Source organism: Larimichthys crocea, chromosome XXIII, assembly GCF_000972845.2.
Source record: "Larimichthys crocea isolate SSNF chromosome XXIII, L_crocea_2.0, whole genome shotgun sequence".
Lineage (NCBI taxonomy): Eukaryota > Metazoa > Chordata > Actinopteri > Sciaenidae > Larimichthys > Larimichthys crocea.
Window position 1 is genome coordinate 10,972,157 of NC_040033.1, and position 23,047 is coordinate 10,995,203.

Sequence of the window (23,047 nt, forward strand, 5' to 3'; positions counted from 1 at the left end):
AATCAGATTTAGAGTTCCTGCACTCCATAATGCTCCATAATTTTTCTTATATTGTCATAGGCATCTGCAGTGAGCCCCCCTATAGCCGTAGATATACCGTGTAATTAGTGCTTTGCAGATAAAGTGATTATTTCCTATTGAATTGACTCTTGCTATTATTATTATACTATTACTGAAACTGAAGTCATAGACTTCCTAATGAGCCCGTGTTTGATGTCACGCCTCAGTGACGGGGCTGAGGATGAAGCAGGGTTTTTGTTGCAAATTAGCACTAGTTTTGCTCAACCAAGGTCTTGTACTATAAGCCCCGTCAGGCCTTTGCGAGGGTCTTTCGAAGTCTGCTCCGTGTTTGTACAGATTAGACTTGCTAATCAGATGCTAATGCTTGTGAGTGGCAGAGTTGCGAGGCAAGGCAGCTACAGAATGGTAATCAGCGTAGAGTTGGCCTACAACAAAGAGGCTGATTATTTAAGCCCACTTTCTTTCTTTTTTTTTTTTTCCAACCACAAGCCCAGATTCAAGCATTCACTTATATACAGTTCCATTTGAAGTGTTGCTTGACGTCAATACAGTGTGATTAAGATAATTTCAGTTATTTTTTGTCATGTCGGTGTGTTTTCCAATGGAGCGTTGCCTTTTGTAATTAGCTGGAAATTGAGATTTGACAACCGAGTTAGCCAAACCACCTTTCCATCTGCTCACAATTAATCAAGTGAAACATTTCAATAAGCTTACTGTTGTTGTCGCACAACCACTCACTTAGATCTTGATGTCAAGGAATATTTCTTGGCTTGTCTGCTCATTAAAATAAGCTGTTTACATCCTTTGTGGTTGCATTATGTGAGCTTGCTCAGGTCAAGCTGCCTGCTGTGTGGCTGTACTGGGTGACAGATGGCATTATAGCCCTCAGTGGGGCAGTAAAGGGATGTTGGGGGGTCAACTGCATAGACAGATGTAACGTCACACTAAAGTATGCATCACACTGCCTTTCAGTGTGGAGCTATGGAGCTGCTGCTGCTGCTGTTAGTTTGTTTCATACTGTACCATGAAATTAAGCTTTGTTCTGTTGAAGTGTTTTTCTGTGTCAGAATGTGTTGTCTGAGTGCCTATTATGTTGTCTGTCATGCTGCGATGGGTGAGTAGGACTGGTGTGATCAGTGACAGGTTATTGATTAAGTCAGAATTTGAGTTTTGACAGCCCTGCTGCATTCTGGGAGTTGTGTTTACTAAATGGTTGATGGATGGATAGACACAGCTGGAATACAACTGCTGGTTAAAGTAACCTCGCTTTTCTGTGGTTAATTTATCATCAGCCTCGTGAATCTTCCCACCGTGTTTTTAGCAGACAGGTGCGGCGTAATGAAATCCAAAGTGCATGCTTTTATTTCTACTCAGAGATCTCATCTCTGCTTTTATCTTACTTGAGTTACTGCGTTTTATGCCATTTGTGGGATAAATGAAGTTAGATGTGTGACATGGGGGAAATAAAAAAAAAATGTCAGCAAGACAAAACCCACATCACACAAGTGTGATTTGTGTGATGTTATGCCAAGGACATTTTTTTTTTCCTGCTGCTTAACTTGCTCTTATTCAATTTTGACAGCAAGATGAACAGCAGGGACGTTGTTGTTGCTATTGAATGCAATATCTCATCTACTTTATATTTTATGAAAGTTTTCATTTTTAAGCCTTGCTTTGGATTTCATCATGGCTAGTGATGTGCATTACAGACATCAATCAAAATCAAGTGTGATGCCGTCAATTTTCTGCACAGTTTTCTACTGAAGATAGATTCCCGAACCGTAGTACACACTACACACATGAAAATAAAGAAAAAGAGTCTTGTCTGGTACCAGTTGATGGATGTCTTCTTCTTTTAAAAGTTCTCCCTCAGGCAGAGTTCAGAAAACGACTAATTCTTCCTTCACATTTTAAGAATATATTCGAAGCACACCCTCTTAATTTGCCATTTTCACAAAGTGCCCTGAAGCATCAAATGGGTTGTCAAGGGTTTGTGCAGTGAAGCAGCCTGGGAAACCATCGTCCTTGGGGACTGAAGAAAGTAAGAGCACTTCCCATCCATCTCAATTCAAACACCGTTGGCCTCTTCAACTCCTAGCCACTTAACATCGCCTTATCCTGCGCCGCAATTATTGTGTTTTTTTTCATCTGGTGCAAAGATTGAGTTTCTTGTGTATCAGGTGTCCAAGTGTTACCAATTCGCTCTGGCGACCAAGTGTTGCAGCTGCACACAAAGCCTCAAATCTAGTCTTCTATTTGTCCCGTTAAAGGTACAAGCGATCAGACCCCAAAGCGTAATTTAACACCTGGACCAGTTCACATGTGTTAACTGTTGCTTTTTCTTTTCTGCTCTGCTTCAGGTGTTTCTACATCGTCTCAACCAGTATGCAGCCACCAAAATCGACAAGAACATCACAGAGGAGACTGTTAAGGTGAGGGTCAATCTGTGAGGTATGAGACCGCATAATTAAGATTTGTAAAAATATTAAGGGCAATTGACTTTTACTCTGCCTGCACGTATAGTAACATGATCCATGAAAAGACCGGAAATTACACTGAGAATCTAATAAAGTGAGTCTCTTGTTTGAGGTGCTCTTTCAGCCTAAAATAGGCAAGTTCTGAATGAAGAAAGAAGTAGTGGGCGATGCAGGAAGCAGCTGTAAATATCATCTATTTATAAGTGATTCCGGCTGGCGGATAATAAAGGATGCTCTCTCACAGTGGGAGTGTGTCTGTGGCTGTTTCAGTAAGCTTGCTTACTCTTGAAGGTAAACACACATTCAGTGGATATTTACTGCATATCCCGTGTTTTGGAATACGTCTATCCATGCTATGTTTTGTTTGGGAACATGCTGTCCAGAGAGGGGTTTGGATAACGTGGGTCATAATGGGGTTGGGCAGCAGCACGCTGTGATGTCACCAAGCCATGACATCCAGTCCTTCAGAGCAGAAGTGCATTGAAGTGCAGGTTTTGCTAGATTTTAGGCTGTTCCCAGTATCGCTAAAGATTTTTTTTTTTACCCATAAAAGACTTCTCTGGTTTTCATGCTTTGATTTTTATTCCACTAGCTTCTTTCTCTATCCAAAGTCAGCATATTGTTTTGTCTTTGTCCTAATATCGCCACAAAAATGACATAAAAGAGAAGTCAGCACCACATGAAGGCAAAGTTTCCATACAACAGATCTTGAAAATGCACTCCCTTTTTTTTAGCTTCTTTGATGAAATATATCTAATAATTTTTGAAATTTAAATATCAAAGATTTCTCAAGCCAAGATGCCCATTACAAAGAAACCTCAGTCCTTCTTCTGTGGCCTCATAAATTCCTTCAGCTAGTGCCACTTACCACTCCTAGGAGAAAACAGCTACACACAAACAACATAGACACTTACAATCCTACAGTCACTTGACAATCCAGTGTCTTTATGTGCTTTTTCTCTCTAAGGTTTTATTCTCCAACATTGAGGAGATTCTGGCTGTACACAAAGACTTCCTGTCTATGGTGGAAGAGCTGCTCCAGCCTGACCCGCATGCTCACCATGAAATCGGGCGCTGCTTCTTGCACTTTGTAAGTTACATGTCATTCACTACAAGCCCCATAACTTAATGCATCCTCTCTTTCAAGTCGATCATGTCACCATCTTGTCCAAACTCTTCTAGTTCGGTCACAGCTCTGTTCGCAATAAACCTAAAGAATCTCTCTCCTACTTGACTATCAGAGCTCCAATGCAGTTATAAAATGATAAGATACACCACATGTTGTCAATTTATCTCCCAGGGTTACCCATGATGATAGAGTGCACATGTGTGATTTGCTTGATAGGGCTCGCATATACTGCTCACGCCTGCTATAAATCACATTCCTTTGATGCAGGGCCTTGAGGCACACTGGCATATAATAGGTTTCAAAGTCAAATAAATCTTACCATCCTTCTGTTGGGCCAAAGGTGACTTCTCTGGACCCTGATGTAGCATTGGACTGCTGTTGATACAGGTGAAAGAGAGATAATGTAGCAAAACAGATGGCATAGTTATGTTAAAGTTGGACAATGTCATTAAAAAAAATTCACAGCATAACTCAAAACCCGTGACTCATGACCATAATTCAGTCATGGGTGACCATGTGAGTCCATAGACATAAGACTTGGACACATTTTCTATTTTTCTCCCTTCTCGATTAGCTTTTTGTCGTGGTTTCCTTCCCTGTAGTGATTTATTGATGCATTGAAATTTCCAAGAGAGAATTACACAATCTAACTTTACTACAAAAACACCAATAGGTAAGTAAGCCAGCTGGACAGGGCTGCTCAAATCAAAGTCCCTCTGTGATTCAGGCCTGAAAATTAGTTCACGCTAACTAAATGCTGACTGCACCCCTCCCTGTTGGACTACAGTAAAATCAGCCCCCAGGGTCAAAAAAAATACTCTTTTGGGGGGTTCATAAACTTCTTTGAAAGCATGATTCGAAAAGAAGGGTATACTCTACAGTTAATCATAAAGTTGTATTTTTCTAAGCGCCCCCGCTTGTTGTTATGACGGTTATGTCTCTTCACATCACCAGCTTTGTCCTCTAAGGCAAATTAGCATGGCTGAAGACCATGTACTATTTTTGCTGCAGTGACTTTGTAGTGAGTGATTTAAAGGCTGTGTGGTCTGGTCCCACTGCTGTCTTTCAAAGACAATGGAATATGAATGTCTTGAAAACTGCTTTGGTGGAAAGTTGTTGGTCATATGGCTGCAAGACAGATGACAGCATACTATATACATGATGGAGAGGAGGCTGAGGAGAAGAGTACATACCCACTGTGAATGCTATAATTCACGTTCGCTGTGTGGTCTGTTTTTGCCTTCTTTTCTTTCGTTTTTTTCCTGATTTCTCGTCAGTGTTTTTGTCTTCTCTTTTGCCTTTTTCTCTTTGACTTTGTCACCCTCTTTCTCTTACTCTCCGACTGTAATTTGTTCCTTGTACACCTCATGTATCCTTCTCACCTTGTCTTTTTTTTTGGGCTGTTGCAGAGGAGCCGTTTCCAGATTTATGATGAATACTGCGGGAATCATGAGAAGGCCCAGAGGCTGCTGCTGGAGCTCAATAAAATCAGGAGTGTCCGGACATGTTTACTGGTGAGAAGTGGCTGTAAATGCGAACATAATGTCTAATTTATAACTTACAACAAATAAATGACATCCAAATTAGTCTCAGAAGAACAGTACTCCTGTTTGTTCGTTTCTAAATGATTTTTTAAATTAGTTACAACATCATCAATAGTTGCATAACTCTTTCTAGCACATCACGTCTTCTTGTACTAGATTATTAAACACTCCTATGATGAGATAAGAATGGCTGATCTTCAGCACCAATCTTCAAGTCCAAGTCGGGTCACGTGTGATCAGAACTGGACTGTTCTCGTATGCAAACACACGTCGTACAAACACACAGTCACCCACACATGGCAGCTGGACAGTGTAAGAAACCCTGTACTTTATGTTCCAGTGTGTCTGACAGCTGATGTGACTCTGCCCCTTGCGTGGGTGGACTCCTCTTCCTGTCCCGACACTCTGAGAGTCTTTTAGGTCCACAGGGGAGCATCATGTTGTTAGAACAAAAGATGACTACATCCATTTTTCTGGCATGCTAAACTGTGTTTGCGAGTGCATCTGTGTGCGTTTTAAGGTCAAAATTGTTGCCCTTTTTTCTTTTCCATCGCCTCTTGCATCTCTTCACTCAATGCTGTTGCAGCCATATTTTTCCTTTTATTTATATGCTTTGACAGTTTGTATTACTAGTCCTTCTTGCCACTCCTTTGCCACAGAGTGACACTCAGAGTATCACTGTCACCCGTAATGTTTTAGGACATCCATAAAAAAACGGAGCACTTTGAAATTGGGATCTACAGCAGAGTTGCTCACCCAGAAGAACCAGAGTATGACCACAGACTCGCTTGTATTGATTGGCTGGTTCTCTGGTGAAGCCTGTGACCTTTTCCTTGAGACTGGAATTGATGGAGTCAGAAATGAAACACACACTTGCACTATATACACAACATCAGATAAGTGTGTCCGTGTGTGTGAGAATATCTGTGTCTGATTTACTGTCCATGTGTGCCTTTAATCTAGGAAGCCAGAGGAGGCAAAGGTATTAATTGACTTTGATTTAATGGAGTCTTTATGGCCTTGACCTTTCTGTGACCTAGCCTTCTACCAGGGCTATATGGGTCTCGTATTACCCACCAACCTTCATTTAGCTACGGGCCAATATACCTCAGGTCACCTCCTTGGCCTTGCAGTGACCAGGGTGGGGATATCCGCTAACCTACACTAAACCTTTGGCCTACTGGCTACTATAAAGCCTGGTTTGTTGTTTACTCTGTAATTCAGCACCTCATGAGAATTTCAGGTGAGAGGAAGGTGAGAATGGATATTAGCAGTTGACCTCATAACCTGTAACCTACCACATGTAGGTGAGGGTCACTTTGATCGACCAAAGTCAGAGTTTATCCCCTTTGTTTATTCTACATCTAAATTTAGGCACCACCATTTTCAACAACTATTGGATAACGTGCCATGACATTTTGTATAGACATTCATGGTCCCCAGATGATGAATCATGCTGAATTAGGTGATCCCAACTTTTCCTGTAGTGCTACTTGCAGGTTCAAATTCAGGTTGTCCAATAGTTTGGTTTATCACTATAATTCCTGCAAGACTAATAACATTTCTTACATCACTCAAGCTCGTTTCTCACTCAGGCTATTACGATAACACGGTGACCTTTCTACTACAGTAACACCATCACCACACAGAACAAGTATAAAATACTGCTGATACTACAAAAACCCTTCTGATATATGTTGCCAAAGACTTTTATTCTAACACTGCTCCTGGCAAATTATTACATTTACTTCACCATGACTGCTGAATTTAAATACAAATGTTGGACTGCGGCTATTATCTGGTTCTCTTTGCAGTAAGCATTAGCCTTTTTTAAACCTCCTCTCCTCTCTTACAGAACTGCATGTTACTGGGAGGCAGAAAAAACACAGAGGTCCCATTGGAGGGTTACCTTGTCGCTCCTATACAGAGGATCTGCAAGTACCCACTGCTGCTCAGAGTGAGTATGGACTTGTGCATGTTGTGGAGATACCACAACTTTGTGCCATCTCTGTAGGGCACTACTCTACTCCTCTTTTCATCCACCACCACCTTCTCATTAGTTAGGGCTGTCTGGTCCCATTCACATCAACCTCTCCCTCGCTAATGAAACACTGGTCTCATATTCTGACACGTCTCTGCTTTAGTACTCCAGCACAACCACATCGCAGCAATAACACAAGACCTATCATCACCTCCCCTGACCAGCTGCTCATTCAAACACTTTGACTGGGCTCATTCATACCTGCTCTCTGAGTTGTTAGTTTTGAAATTTCCATTTCCCAACTTGAAACGTGAGCGAAACCAAATACACTTTCAAAGGCTTGTTTGAGTTTGTGATCTGCGCTGTCCCATCTCATTCATCTTGTTATGATCTATTAATTCACCCAGGCGTTCTCTAAACAGCCACCAGCATGGGCACAGAGAGAGATGTAATAATAATAAGGGGGTAATCTGATGCTCTGCCATTTGAAGTCTTCCAGCTGCTGGGGCCTCCTCCTCCTTGAAAATGACACAGATCGCCATCACCGGCTGCAGATATATCAAGAACGGTGTAAATCAGCCCTATAGTAGCTGACACGATGAAAAACTGACACAGTGTTTAGACTATAGACGCAGAGATTGCCATCGCTTATGCTAGACTGTTGTGTGCAGTGACAGAGGTTTTAATTGCTAAACTCCGTAACCACTGAAAGGTAAGCGAATGCAGCCTGGATAGGAAATGAAATCTATTTTTCTTTCATGCTTATCTACTGGAAAAAATGGAATATATATTCATAATTACGTTTTCATCAGTGAACAATCACCTGAAAATAAGAATAGTTGTATTTTCATTTTCAAGCCTTTTATATCTACAGTGAGAGCGGGACCACTTCCACGGTGTATGTGTATGTAACTAGTTTTTTTGTGTGTTTTACACATGCAGGAGCTGCTGAAAAGGACCCCTAGGAAGCACAACGACTATGCCCTGGTGCAGGAATCTCTTCAGGTGATGAAGGCTGTGTGCTCCAGCATCAACGAAGCCAAGAGACAGATGGAGAAGTTGGAGATTTTGGAGGAATGGCAGTCCCACATCGAGGGCTGGGAGGTGGGCCTCAACTACACTGTATACACTGTTTTGAATCCCTAAATCCCATCCAATGAGTTCAACTTTAATGGCTTCTGACTTCTTGGTGTGCTGTCAGAGTTAGCTTATGGGTTTCTTGTAGCCTTTAACACATATAGTTTTCCCCCCACTAAAGCTCAAAGTCATGACTTATTGAAAGCCACTTACCCTATGCCAGCAATTCAACAAGAATTCCAAGTGGCGTGACTTTTGTAGCCTTTTAAGCTGTCTTGTTCTCTCAGGGAACAATGACTTGTATTCACAATGGCCAAATTCTTTCTGCCTGGGTGAGCCTGTTGCCTGTGGTTAAAGCGGTCATGCTTTAGGGTGACTGATCCAATCATCATCAGGTAGCACTTCTTGGTCTGCGAGTTGCCTTAGATTGGTTTTCTTCCTGAGTTCAGGGATGCCTTCAGGGTACAGTGTGTCAGATTTAGGGGCTCTATTTACAGAATATGGCAGAAGTGAAATATAATATTATAACTATCTTTCATGCGTCGTAAATAATCACCTGAAAATAAGAATTGTTATGCTGAGCCATGTTTCTACTGTAACAGTCTTACCAAATACTTGATCTAGTTACTTTACCCTGGAATGGGGGGTGAGGCAAAGGGGTTGCATTCAGAAACTACACCAGGATGCCACTAAATCCTACACACTGGTGCTTTAATTAGGGGTCAGTAGGTCTAGTGGTTGTTGGCAAGAGAAAACAGCAGTGGTAATTGTAAGAGGCTGGGATTCTTATGCAAGTGACCTGGCTTCATGCAAAGAGAGCCTAAAGGCTTCCTGGACACATGCAGACAAATACACATTGCCAGTGTTGATACAGCTTCTTACTAAGGTGTAGGCAGTAACAGAGTGTTGCTTCTTGATAAAACTCAGGCCTTTAACTCAGATATGACAAGATAAAAGCACGATTAGATTTCCTTGCATGTAACAGATGTTCACGTTTCGGTGAATGTGTTGTTTCAGGGTCTGTGTTGTTACAGAATTAATGGGGCATTTAAAAAAGGCTTTTAGTAAGTTTATTTTGGTTCATAGTAAAATATAATGCAGGAGCATAAAAGGTTGGGCACAAAAAGCCCCAAAACATCTTGAAACCATTAATATAGAAAAAACTTCAAGGCTTCTAATGGATTTAGACAGATAATTAGGCGTATATACAAAATTCTGTTGTACACTTAATTAATCTCAGGATTAGGTCACAAAATAAACACTGCAGGTTTGGGGTATACTGTATACATATCCCACATACACACACACAAATAGTTCCAAATCTAAGAATAGTGTGATCAGAATGAGGCTTAGTGTTGGGTGGGGTGACATCTTGTACTCGATCCTGACTGTAGCTACTCTGCGGTTTCCCCTCAGCACTTTTATTAATTGTAAACATTAGCTCATTCTGGAGCAGGACCCTGTGACTGTTGCACGCCAGGCTCTGCAGCTCTAAATGAGATGGAACTAAAGAAGAAGAGAGAAAGAAAAGGGGAAAATGGAGAGAGAGAGAGAAAGTGATGGTTGCATCTCGCAAAGCATGTGTGGGTGTTTGAAGAATGATGGAGGGATGGGGAGCGCTGTTTTTTCCGTTCCTGCTCCTCCGCCTGGACTGATTGCTTGTTAGTGCTGACCTGCTCCACAGCTGGCCGCCTTCGGGGCATCCTGGCAGGTTCACCTCGCGTGGGAGAGACAGGGCGATGGCCCGCCGTGGTCACCATGGTGACGACTGCCAGCATTTGTCAAGGCGGTGATTGCCAGTTGGTTAGTGTTGCAAGTGTCTGTGTTTTGTCACTGTGCACCATAGAAATATGTTAATTTTAGAGCAGCGGGTAGTAGTTTCCAGTTGTGTTTCACTTCACATTCTGTTCTCTTGTGTAAGTTTAATTAGTGTTCTTAAAACCTACTTGAGTTGCGGAGTTTGCTTGATTTGGCTCTAAATAATTTCAGTAAAATTCTCTCATCTCGTCAGCTTTGACAAAAACCACTTCAGAGTTCAACACAAACTTTTCTACCATACTTTTTTTCTTTAATTAATGGCATGTCCTGTTTTGTCATTTCTAATTTTTTATTCTTTTCTGTAGTTGTTATGTCTGGCAATTGTCTGACTATAAAAATAGAGGGTTGAAAGTTAGATGAAACAGATGACCAAGGGTTTAAAGTGTTGTTTGACTTTTAAACTGAATACACCCTCCGTGGAGCTTTGGCTTGGAACATGATTGATGTGAAGAGTGATAGAAAAATGCTGAGAAAAAGAAAAAGGCTAAACCAGAAGAGGCAAATGGGCAGTGGGTTTCAGTTAAAAGCGCATGAAACACAAAGAGGAAGTGTCGGTTCTTCCATTAAGGAAATGCAGCTTTATAGTCTGGATCAGTGTGATGTTGCTATTGGCCCCTTCAAGTGACCGAGACAAGTTGGCCTTTCCATGTCTGGTGTGCACACATTCGCTGGCTGCAAATTAGTTTAACATCTGGCCATGAGCTGGGGAGTTAAAAAGCCCTGAAAGAGCGGGGGACTTAAAAAAAAAAAAAGTGTGGAGGAAGGAGTGAAAGAGATAGAGGAATAGACGAGGGAATCAAGAGGAATGGGAGAGAGTGAGAGATAATCAGCAGAAGGGAAGGGAGGAGAAGGAGAGTGAAAAGGGCGAGGAAAAAAGAAGGAAAAAGCAGGATAGGTTTTGGCCGGCTGATGTCTCCAGCAGGAGGAAATGCTTAGCACATTTTCCGGCTCTGTGCGCATGGGAGTTATTTTTAGCTCTGAAGGGCCGATCAAACGTGGTACATAAATTCCCAGAGCAGGCAAGGTAGGGGAAAAGACAGCACACTTTATCACTTGCAGCAGAAACCCCCAACCAATATGGTGACCAGGCGCGACAATGCAACACATAGTTTGACTGGACGGGATGTTATTCTATAGAAGCCATTAACCGCCGTGCATTTTAAAGTCCCACAGCAATCTGCTCCGAGGAAGCAGGGAGTGTTTTTACAGACCCCTGAGAGAGGGAACAGGAAAGGCTGGGATTTGTAATCCCTCCTCCTGTTCAGACACTATGTGTGAACATTGAATAGTATCGAAAAAATTTGTAAAAAAAAAAGAAAGTTGATTTGCTAGTTGGAATAATGTATTTCCAGCATTCCCTTGTGTGTTAATTTGTGTCCAAGCATCTGTTTCACTCTTCTGTTTTTTTTTTTCTGTCTGTTTGACCTTTTGTCCACATGTCCGTTTGCAGGGCTCTAACATCACAGATACATGCACGGAGATGCTCATGCATGGCGTCCTCCTGAAGATTTCAGCTGGAAACATACAAGAGAGGATTTTCTTCCTTTTTGACAAGCTTCTGGTCTATTGCAAGAAGAAAAACAGGTGCCTTGACTTTCTTTTATTCATTACTCTGCAGACAAAATCCACAAAGCAGAAGACGGATATAAATTCTCATTACGGTGTATATATTTTTTTATGAGACTGAATAAAAATATTGCTTATGCTAATTTTCTTTATAACTTCTCTCTGTATCTGTAGTTCTACAGAACATTTAGAGCACTGCCCTTATAAATAATTCACACTTGTTTTGCTTTTTTCTTTTTAAAGAAAGAGGAGCAGCAAACACTTTTTTCAGTTTTGTGAGGGGGTTTAAAATGCACTTATGCACTAGAGGAGACACGTGAGAACTCGGGGAAACAAGGACATTTGATTTGCCTACATACCATCTGTGGACACATATTCTTTTTCTAGTAGATTTCATGTGGAAATACACTAAATAATATGAAAGTTATTATGATCAGTGCAAGTTGAGTCAGGATTGCTGACCACTGTTTAACAATTTAGAAATAGTCTCTTCTGAATAAAATAGTCTCTATTTTGCAAGATCTGTGCTGCTCACACTAAGCTACTGATGCAGCTTTTGTTTACTCACCACCTTCCAAGCTGCCGCCTGCTTCGATTTGCTTTTACTTGTATGGGCTGTACATAGTGCAGTGTCTGCAGGTAGTAAATAAAAACAGATCCATTCACTGACCCAAGAAAGTTGCTATGGCTTAAACTCAATTAATTTGTACATATTGGCAAACGTTGGGTGATTATAACAAAATGTAAGTGAAACTAATTGTGCAGTAAGCAATGACATGATGGTTGTTCCTCTCTCCATTCAAGGCGCTTAAAAAACAGCAAGACTGCCACAGAGGGTCCTCGCTACCTGTTCAGAGGGAGAATCAACACAGAGGTGATGGAGGTGGAAAATGTGGATGATGGCACGGGTAAGTGGTCTTGTGAAAAGATGCATTTACTTTGGACAAATAAATGTTTATGTGGCTAGATTTTCTTTCCCTTTTTGTGCTCCCTCGCTTTCAGCTCCTCATTTTTTATTTCAGCTCTCCTGGCAGCAGAGGTTTAAACATGTGCCATAATAACCAACACAGGAACGTTGACAACATAGTCTTTGGCTTGAGCTGGTGCACAACTGTGTGATTTTTATACTTGGATCGCCGATGGAAAAATAAGATTTACCTATAAACATTTTTTTAGACCTCTATAGTTATATATCCTTGGGACTGCGCTGCTGCTAGTACTTGGTGAACTCGGCTTGTGTCTTTTGGCCTCACATAGCCACTGATTATCATTTATATTTGTAGAAGCCACCATTTCCTCTTCAGCAGACCTAGATGGGCAGTAATATTGGGTGTTTTTGGTGAGAGATGGATGGGTTTAGGTCTGGAGAGGGAGGATAAACACGTGAGGTAGGCGGCGGTGCAGTAACTCTTGGGTGTTCTGCACCACAGGCGGGAGATCTCGATCTGAAATCCAGGGCGACAGGAATATTTTAGCTTAGATTCCTACGTAATGAAAGCACCGCGACGTTTTCCCAGGCGCACACTTGCTGCCTGAGGTTGAAAAACGCCCTCGAGGCATGCCATATAAAGGACACCACATTGTAGATGCTTTTAGACGTGATTGTAATTGATGATTGTAATGGTTTGCTTTTTGTTACACCCTCCAGAGGGAGAAAATCAGAGGTCAGACTGGGAAGCTTTTGAAATGTTCTCTAAGGTGGAAATAATGATGGAGATTCAACTAACGGTCAAGAGTTCATCTCCATTGGCTTTCGATTTTTTTATACTTGACTGTACGTGTTTGATCACAAGTATCCATCAGCTCTGTGGGAGTATTCTGACGACTCAGTAGTAGATTATGCTGATGGATGGCTCTTTTTCTGTATGTGCGCTCCCTCATTTATCTCATTAAAGGAGAAGAGCGATAATCAATGAAGCACTCAATAGAGGCCATGAGGGCCGGCACTAGAGCTAGAAAAATGAGTCTCGAGCGAATGTTTGCACCAAGATGGAGTGTATTATTCTCAATACTTTCATAATGGATGTTGTTTTTGGAAAACAGACCCCACACTACTGTACGAGAAAGCCTTAATTCATCAGATAATGTGTTGTCTGTTCTTGTCTATTTTCTATTTGAGCACAATGATATTTTTCGTCTTTTTCCCTGAAAGTCACTGGACTTGTGCCACATGTTATTGCTGTGTTTTATGCGGTAACCCTTGTTTACTGTGAACCCGATTTCCAAACAACTCTGTTTACAGTGTCATGATCAGTACGACCACTAATTGACAGCCCTCCCCTTCAAACGTGAAAAACTCCTCTGTGCCTAAATGAGTCAGAAAAGTGGATTTGTGTTGTTCCCCACCCCTCGCGAGGAGAGGACTTTATAAAACTAGTGAAGTCAAACTCTCTGCTCTGCTCTCCACCTCTGCTTTACAGCTGACTACCACAGCAGCGGGAACATAGTAAACAACGGCTGGAAGATCCACAACACGGCCAAGAACAAGTGGTTCGTCTGCATGGCTAAGACCCCGGAGGAGAAGCAGGAGTGGCTGGAGGCCATCATGAAAGAAAGGGAGCGGAGGAAAAGTAAGAAGGCGCTTCAGAGTATCAGTATCAGGGTGGGGGTCGGTTCACTTTTAATGCAGTCACTTAGGGAAACTCATTTCCTTTTTCTTTTTTTTCTTTTCAACATGTGTCTTGAATCAAATAACTGAGAATATATGCTGTGCTCGGGAAAATCAATACAGAAAAATTTAACCGGCAATCATTTAAAGTGAGCCCTGATTAGCTGTGGGATGTGAAAGAAAAGAAAAAAAAAAGTGAGCACTGCAGCATTACTGTGTGCAGAGTGTTAAAACAGATTTGCAGGTTGTCACTCATACAAGGAAAACTCACAGTGAAAGGCAGCATATTTTCAGTTTCTGTTTGACCCATTTTGAGATTGTGGACATGATAAACTCCTCACAGTCTCAGTCATTAGTCCTGCTGTAAGCACAGACGCTGAAAGGTGCTAATTACCTTGTGAAATTGGGACGCATTAACCTTCGCAAGCGATCAACTGATGTCACATCTACTCTAGAAGCTGAGTGCAAAGATTATTTATGCCACGATATTGACAGGCTTTTTGCGCCCGCCCTCCTTCCTCTTCTGCATAGGTCTGAGGCTCGGCATGGAGCAGGATACGTGGGTGATGGTGTCAGAGAAGGGAGAGAAGCTCTACCACCTCATGACCAAGGGTCACCTCATTAAAGACCGGAAACGCAAGCTCACCACCTTCCCCAAGTGCTTCCTGGGAAGGTAAGACTCATCATGCCGCCTATCTCGACACTTCGGTTTGTCCGGCGAGGAAGCTGCTGAGTGTTCAGTCCCTGCGGTTTCCTCTGTGTCACATCGGTGTGAACTCTGTAACTGTGAGAGACTAAGTGAGCGTCAAAGTTGATGACGGTGATGTGACGCTCTGAGATAAAGTACATATTTAATGTGTACTTCTGTGTATTCTCAGATGTACGGCTCTTTGAGAGGCCTTGCACAGTATTAAGTGAGTAATATTAGCACCTACAGTATATGGTAATATCTTCAGAGCAGATTACATGTAAGACTGTTGTAATATAGATTTACGTCCCTGCTTTCATTTTTAAAATTGGCAAGGATTTATAAAGCGAGCAGCTGGGAAGAAGAAAGCGTCGGCACTTTTTGTTCTGGAGATTGTGTGTTATGTATATCTGCAGTTTCAGTCATGGGAAAATCAAATCCAGCCAGATTTAGCCCATGAATCTTATTTAAGGATTATTGGTGTGGTGTCTAGGGACGGATCGGCCATCGAATGCCAGTCGTAAATCACAGGGAGATATCCCAGTGCTGCTCAGCTGACTGCCCGCTTTCTCCCTCGCCCATGTTAGATTACAATAAGCTCTCTGCTGAGGAATCCATGAGGTAACTGCAGCAGAGGGCCCATTATGCCACAGGGCAGCTGTGTGTGAGCGTGTGTCTTTGTATCAACACTGTATGTGTGCGCTTGTAACATGTCGGTCGTCTTTTCGCGTCCTTGAGTATTCACAGCTTTGCCAGCGCACTTTCCATGTTTACTTTTAATGAGTCTAAACATGCCAATCCAGCCTCCAGTCCCTGATAGGTGAGAATATTTACTGTAAAGGTTGTTGGAAATCCGGTCCTTGAGCTATTTTGAGCATGCATGAGTTAGTGTCTTCCTCTCAGTGTTTGCCTTTCATCATATAAAATCAATGATGTAGATGTCTTGCTGTCATATCAGTTTGCCAGGTTTTCATGCATTTAAATCAGTTTTTGATCAGGGTTTAATCCTGTCCAGGGAAATACTTCAAATTAAAAGTCTTGAATTCTGGATCTCCTGCAATAAACTTCAAAATGCACTATTGTGGGTGCACAGACTGTAACTCCAATTACTGATGTATGTAACGGTGTCATATGACCCCTCAAAATACCTGCTTTTTTTTATTGCGCCTTTTGGCTTCTTACTTGATAGGATATTGCACCTCTTCGTGAGAAAGTGCAAAAACCCATATCCTCAATTTTTATTAAATTTTTCACATTCAACACCAATTACTTTTTTGCAATGATGTGCACATTATAGACCTATGTGGGGAGCACACATTGTGAGAATGAGAGAGTGACAAAGCTGGATCTGGATAATAAAATCTGCAAACATCTGGCTGTAGCCAAAGCGCTCTCCATGTTTGAAAAAGAAAATTGTATGTGACGGCCAAATGTCTTTTTATAGAGTGATGACAATATGCAATTTTAGAAGGGTTGGAAATTAAATTAAATATTTTTACAAGACAATCTTGGTTGGATGTTATTTAAACTGTGCTCCTATCTTGACTCTTGAAATCCCATAACAAATTTCCCTTGTAAACGCCCCACTGCAGCTCCGAATGACCCGTGTTTTTCCATTTGTTTTAGATTTTTACGGAGATGTTTTGACTGGTAATAATCACCCGAGCTTAAACAGTCATTTCAAAATCACTGTTATTTTTAAAAGCATGGAGAAAAAAAAAAGAAACGTCAACCAAAAAGTCGAGTTGGACATAGTTGTGGCCATGTTATATCGCATGGTGGTTTGGAATGAGGAGTTACTTTCTCCTTTGGTCCATGCAGACAACACCAGATCCCTCGCGGTCTGGAAAAGGAATGGATCTGTCAGCTAAAAAGATTAAAAGGATCAGATGGTGGTCATATGTGGGCACCTCATTGAGTCTGAAGAGATCATATGGTGAGAAAGCAGCTCAGGGAAGCTCCCTTTAGAAACCTATCCCCCTATATATAACCTGACCAACACCTGGATGACCACTTGTGGGTGTAAAGATATCTCTAGCCTCCTTTGTACTTCCCCTGTCTGAGATGACTTTGGAGATGATTACATGTAGGCGTAATTGGTGAATTGGAACCAGCATGGCATGTCTCTGATGAAAGCCACATTGCCTATGGCTTCAACTCAGCCCACTCCCTCCATTGTGAAATGCTTTGCCTTTATTCTCCTTCCACGCCTCCTCTTTCTCTTTTTGATTTTTTTTTTTTTTTTTGAAGGCCAAAAGCTATTTTTGGGTCTCGAACTCCTCCCCTTGAAGTGGTACAATCGTATTTGTGGTTTGGTTCCTGTGACAGTGTAATTCATCAAGGAAAACGTGTGTGACAGCCACCTAGCTTGCAGTCATCATCCAATTTTAAACTTGGAATAAACAGAAAAACAAAGTGGTAGACTTTTCTACATATAAGAGACAATAGTGTCTGCTTGTTGTGATAGATGTTGATGAAAAGGTTAGACATCCTATGAGAAATGCTCTTTATCTTTGTCAGCCTCCGCTCTTTCTTTTTGACATTACTTGCACCTTTTGCTCTATCAGTCTTAGCATGAAGACTGGAAACAGGAGGAAACAGCGAGCACAGCTCTGTCTGAATGTAACAATGTCCACTTAACTGCACCTCCAAATGTCACTAATTCACAGAATATATCTTGTTCGTTTAGTTTGTGCAAAAACTGAAGTGTTTCCGAAATAGTTAAGTTGGGATTTTACAGCTGACTAAGCAAACTAAGTGAGACTCCTTGTCTCCGTTTTTAAAGCCCTTGAGAACTTAACATAAAACATTAAGTAGGTCCAATGTATTAAAAATGTAATGGTCAAAAACTAAGCTAATCTGCTTCATCAGTACTGTCATCATTTATTCATTCAAATATTGCCATGTGACCTTGTGACTTCAACTGTTTTCCAACTTTCCAAACCATTAAGAGTAGCAAGAACCAAAACCCATAAAACTCTCATGTGAAATAAATGATTTGTCTAGCTTCTAACTTTTCAAAGTTCACCAAGGACCCCATTGTGTATAATAAGAAGTTCATTTACAAACCTCTTGGTTTTGAGGTCTTAAAGTCGTAAATATTGATATATTTGATTTGGTCAGTTTCACCCAGCTCCACATGTACATTTAAATCGCATGAAGCTGTTTATTGCATATGTGACCCTAATCTGCTTGAGGCCATGAGAACTGTGTTGTCCAAACTTTTATGGTATTTTTCCTTCCACGGTTAAGGTATAAAGGTTGACAAATTGACGTTGTTATAGACTTGTGTTTTTCCCTTGTGGTCTGTTATGGAGAGAAAAGACGCCAAGGATGAGTGGTTAAAGAGTGTAAGATGTTGAATGGACAGATGAGAGGGTGGAGGTGGGATGTTTGTTCAGTTGTTTCTCTAAAACCTTTTAGAATTGCTCTTCTTGGCCTGACAATGAAACTGGGCCACCTCGTCACGGCCTGGGAGTGAATTCCACAGAATTCCAGTGGTGCTGCTTTCCGTGTTTGTTTGGAGACCGAACATCAAGGATGTAATCATATCGGCTACTGCTACTCTGCCTGCTCTCTCTCTCTTTCTTTGTTTTGTCCACTTACACTCTCCCTCTCTGAGTCACTAAATTATGGAGAATTATCCCATTTAGCTCATTTGGGGCATCGTAAGTTCAGATGCTGTTTGTTGTTCTGGCGGCGAGTTTGTAAATGACGCAGAGCAAGAAAATATCTTGAATTTTACATCATGAACTTTGCAAGTTCCGATTAAATCCTTGTATTTGAGAGTGTTATGTTGTATGTCTAAAATAAATAAAGTTAAACTAGACAAAACACAAACTAAAGGTCCCTAGTTGTTTAAACTCACAGATATGACTCTTCACAGTAAATAAATCATTCTTCTTTGCCAAGATAGTGTTTGTTGCCACATCAATTTAGACTAAACTTTGTTTGTAGCATGTTGTAAAGGCTTTCTATAGTTTTCCAATAATCAAGAGTTATCAAACCTCTCTCTACTGATCACACACATTGTCCTTCATGCTGCGATGGGATTTCTCGTGGGGATTTTTTGTTGTGTTATCCCTGTTTGATTGTGTGGGTGTTATATTATGCCAGTGTTGTTTGTGTCTCCCCAGTGAGTTTGTATCTTGGCTGATGGAGATCGGTGAAACAGGCAATCCAGAGGAAGGGGTTCACCTGGGTCAAGCTCTGCTGGAGAATGGCATCATCCACCATGGTTGGTTCTTACAATTTTCTCCTTTCTTTTCTCCCACTCGTTTGCTGTTCCATATCTAAAAACCAAATCTACCGCAGTCCAATTCACTTTGTGCTGCGCAGCGTAGAGCATGCCATTGCCTGACCTAACCTCTAGCTGTGTCCAATAAATGTTCCTCATTCACTGAATATTTTTCCTCCCTGGCTTGAGCCTACGGCTGCCTTATTTATGTTGGAGCAGGTGTCCCATTTAAACACTCCCTTGACACAATGTTTAGGTAAGGGATTATAATTATTAATCTCTTCTTGCCGTAATGTTTGTGTTATAGTTGCTCAGTGGCTGTTCTGTGGCTTTGTGTAACAAGTGTAGTTAGTGCATGAGGCTTAAGCTGGCTAATGCTTTGCATTCACACTAAATGGCGCATACTGCCCTGCATGTAGGTTTTCCCTCAAAAGAGTAGGGCCCCAAGCCAAGCTGTATCTTAAATCACTTGGGGGTGCTTTATTGCTTCCTCACAGAGAAATGAGACTGGGCTTTAGAGCTGTTTCTGACAAGGAGGAATAACTCCGAGCCCCTCTGAGCTCTCTCGCGCTGCAGTTAGAAGTCCCCATGTGAAAAACGATAGAATATCTTTTCATAAAAAAAAACCTTTAATGGAACCTGCATGGCTTTAGCCACGAATAGAGAGCCAACTGTTATTACTGTTAGGAGGCTCCTCCACAAAGTGCCCTAAAGGAAGAGGAGCAGGGAGCTCTGAGCAGCTGTGTTATCTGTGACCACTCTGTATAAGGTTTGAATCTTCCTCTTGTCTGGAAAGCTTGTTTCACCATGCAGCCCTGCTTGGCTTGAATATGCTTTTAAACCTCTTATACTTTCAAACTTGAAGCAACATGAATAATGCTCCCTCAGGGTTTGGGTTTGACTTTTCCACTTGTTTTTTCTTCGTCTTTCATTTCTGGCACATCTCCTTTCAGAAACCTCCTCATGTTTTGTATTGCATTTTTAGTCACGGACAAATACCAGTTCAAACCTGAGCCTGTACTTTACCGCTTTCGCTACGACGATGGCACCTACCACCCCAGAAGTGACATGCATGATGTCATATCTAAGGTAACAGTGCAACAGCAGAGCCTAATTTAATATAAATTACATTTTACACACCTATCACTGATGTAATGGAGATCTTCTCTCTTGTTTTTTTCTCTCAGGGTGTTCGACTCTTCTGTCGTCTTCACAGCCTCTTCACTCCTGTCATCAGGTAAGCAGCCATTTTCCTTTACACTCTATTACAACTCAGCCAGGTGGGGCTCCAGTAGCTTAGTATCTGACTCGTGCTCCTAAAAATAGCTCCACCACAAAGCAGCCAGACTGGAGGAGAGAAATATCATGGTGAACTATGAGCTCATTGTTTTTAAAGAGGAACTGACTTAGGCGGAGTTGGCGCAGATGGTGATGGAGTGAGGCCGGGCCTGTGGATGATCGAGCTTGGCAGGTTTTTATCTGCCCGGTCTCAAAACACAGATGTGGTGAAGGAGTCATATGGGACACAGATAAATGGCTGACATTGTGATGAATCGCTGTTGGTGCTTTTGAGATTTAGTGTTCAACGTTTAATAGCCTTTTGGAAAATGACTGCATGTAAACAGTGTGATAAGTCACAGATAAAAGTTTCAATGCTTGGCTGTGGAAATAGTTGTGGTAGCGGAAATCACTCCTAACTAGAAGTAACAAGGTTCACTTATTAGCTTATTTCCTTAAGTATATTCCTGTGCAGCAGCACATCCAAATTCATTCTTGACCTTTGAAATCATAGTGTGACACAACTATCCCTTCTTAATAGCTTTCAGTCTGTCAAGATGATCCTCATCCGCATAAATGTTTATTCTTCTTAATATCTTAATATTTTAACCAAACAATACCCACTCAAGGTCTTAATACTAGCTTTTTTGGTGCTTTCACATGGTCTTCATCAGCATGAAAGTTTGTTGTTCTTAGATTGGCAACTTTAACCCTCCTCAACTTTTAATTCCTAAAAATGCTAGATATTAAATTTAAACAACTACTGAGCATATCGACATCTCCATAACAATATCCTCTGATGAAGACCATGGCATACTGTTGCAAGCTCCAAGTAAGTAAGTAAAAGGATAGGATGAAGCATTGGAGCAGTGCGACAAATGCTTCAGACAAAAATAAAGTCATGATCCTGCATTTTTCCGAGCTTTAAGTAAGCCAACATGGGCGGGAAATTCCCCAAAATGCTATGGATGAAACTTAAATAGCTTTTATGTCCACATCTATCTGCATGAAAGCTAAGAAATGTTGTCTTCTTTCTATTCTCTGTTCTCTGAATAAGACTGTGTAATGTGGTCTAAAGCTTGGAAAAAAACTAATAAGTAGACCCTGAATTATGATTGTTATGTCAAAGGGTATTGTTCGTTTTTGTACTTTCCCCTGCGGGTAAATCCAAACCTACGGGTGATTCTTGGTCATTTGTTGTGTCTCTACACTATGTTTAGATCACATGACTCAGTCCATTCATCACAGCTACAAATAGCCTAGTTTCTATTATAAAGCATTTCACAGAAGCCATTCAGTTACAACACACAGGTCTTAGACATTTTACTCAGGGTGTTTGACGGCATATTGATCCTGTGCTCTTAAAAGGTGCGGCACAGAGTCATGCTGCTGGAAGCAAACATTGATTCCAATTCTTCAAAATACAGCATGATACAAAATAGCCATTTGATATCTGAAGTTCGGCACTGTTGTTGTCAAAGTTTCAGGCCTGAAATCGGATGAAGTTTCTGTGTTACATTATATCTCATTCAGACACGCGCTTAATTGGTAATTAGTGTAAACATGTGAAACCAGAAACATCCAGCATGCCCATGAAATAGTCATTTAAACCGAAACAGGTGTTTTTTGAGCTTTTTTGGCATGTGAAACATCACTTTGTCCAACAGAGTTTCGAAGTGGAGCAAACTCATTTTATAGAATCATTTTGCAAGCATTGCGTTGGTTTTCTAAGTGTTGTAAATTCCAGTTGATCAGTGTTTGAGGTGCAGGCTGCTAATGTGTTTTACCGCAAAGCAGGTTGCCTAATTATGCTGGATTTTAAAAAAAGCCTGATGAAAAGCTTTAATTTTACACCAATAAAACTGTCCCATAGCTGAAGGGGGCACACAGATCCTGCATGTTTTCCAGCATAGAAGCATCTCTGTATTTCTGTTTGATGCAAGCCTAAAGGGTGATTTTATGCGTGTGTGTGTCAGCATTCAGTCCATCAGGATTTGTATTGAGGCCAAATCTCTTTATGTAAAAAACTCTTGTTGGTGCACTAGAGTTGTGTGTGTCGTTAGCCAGCATATCCGTGCAGTGTATTCTTACTAAGAGCCCAGTACAATGCATCACAGGGCCTGGGAATGCCAGAGTTTAATTGGAGCAACCAGCCCTTGCCTAATTAGGTATAATTTCCTGGCCAAGTGACAGCAAATAAGTAACGGGGGGGGACCTAGGCTATGAAACCCTCACACCCCCACACAGCTTCTCTTCCTCACAAAAAAACTGTGAATCCATCCACTCTAGGGAATCTGATCTGATTACACAGTTTAAAATGTCCACTATCAGCTAACACTGTGTACATATTTTAATGATACAGTGAGAAGACATTTCAATATGCACACAGGGAGGGCTGCAAACCCACACAACACAGCGAAGGTGACTCATAAATTATCTTCAGAAAAAAATTGGGAAAAACTGAGATCACAGTTCAGCGTCTGAGAAATATTGACAAGTTTTCTTCATTATGCCGAAGAATTCTTCAGAAACTCAATATTTATGGATGTAGGTGTGGGATTTTCAAAATAACTAACGATGTGGTACACTGTACTTGAGTAATTCATCAGGACTGAAGCAGTTG

The 23,047-nt window shown here is 41.3% G+C and overlaps 1 protein-coding gene across 1 annotated transcript in view; it reads left to right on the plus strand.

Annotated features, from left to right (window-relative positions):
- The window catches only part of prex2 (phosphatidylinositol-3,4,5-trisphosphate-dependent Rac exchange factor 2), an 85,664-nt gene that overhangs the window by 13,817 nt on the left and 48,800 nt on the right, over positions 1 to 23,047 (plus strand). Inside the window, exons 2-13 of the mRNA XM_019273722.2 lie at positions 2,382 to 2,453; positions 3,466 to 3,588; positions 5,037 to 5,141; positions 7,027 to 7,128; positions 8,095 to 8,256; positions 11,498 to 11,631; positions 12,418 to 12,521; positions 14,034 to 14,183; positions 14,753 to 14,894; positions 19,046 to 19,146; positions 20,132 to 20,235; positions 20,334 to 20,383. Of these exons, the coding sequence (XP_019129267.1) occupies positions 2,382 to 2,453; positions 3,466 to 3,588; positions 5,037 to 5,141; positions 7,027 to 7,128; positions 8,095 to 8,256; positions 11,498 to 11,631; positions 12,418 to 12,521; positions 14,034 to 14,183; positions 14,753 to 14,894; positions 19,046 to 19,146; positions 20,132 to 20,235; positions 20,334 to 20,383 (1,349 nt within the window). The remainder of the gene's footprint in view (positions 1 to 2,381; positions 2,454 to 3,465; positions 3,589 to 5,036; positions 5,142 to 7,026; positions 7,129 to 8,094; positions 8,257 to 11,497; positions 11,632 to 12,417; positions 12,522 to 14,033; positions 14,184 to 14,752; positions 14,895 to 19,045; positions 19,147 to 20,131; positions 20,236 to 20,333; positions 20,384 to 23,047) is intronic.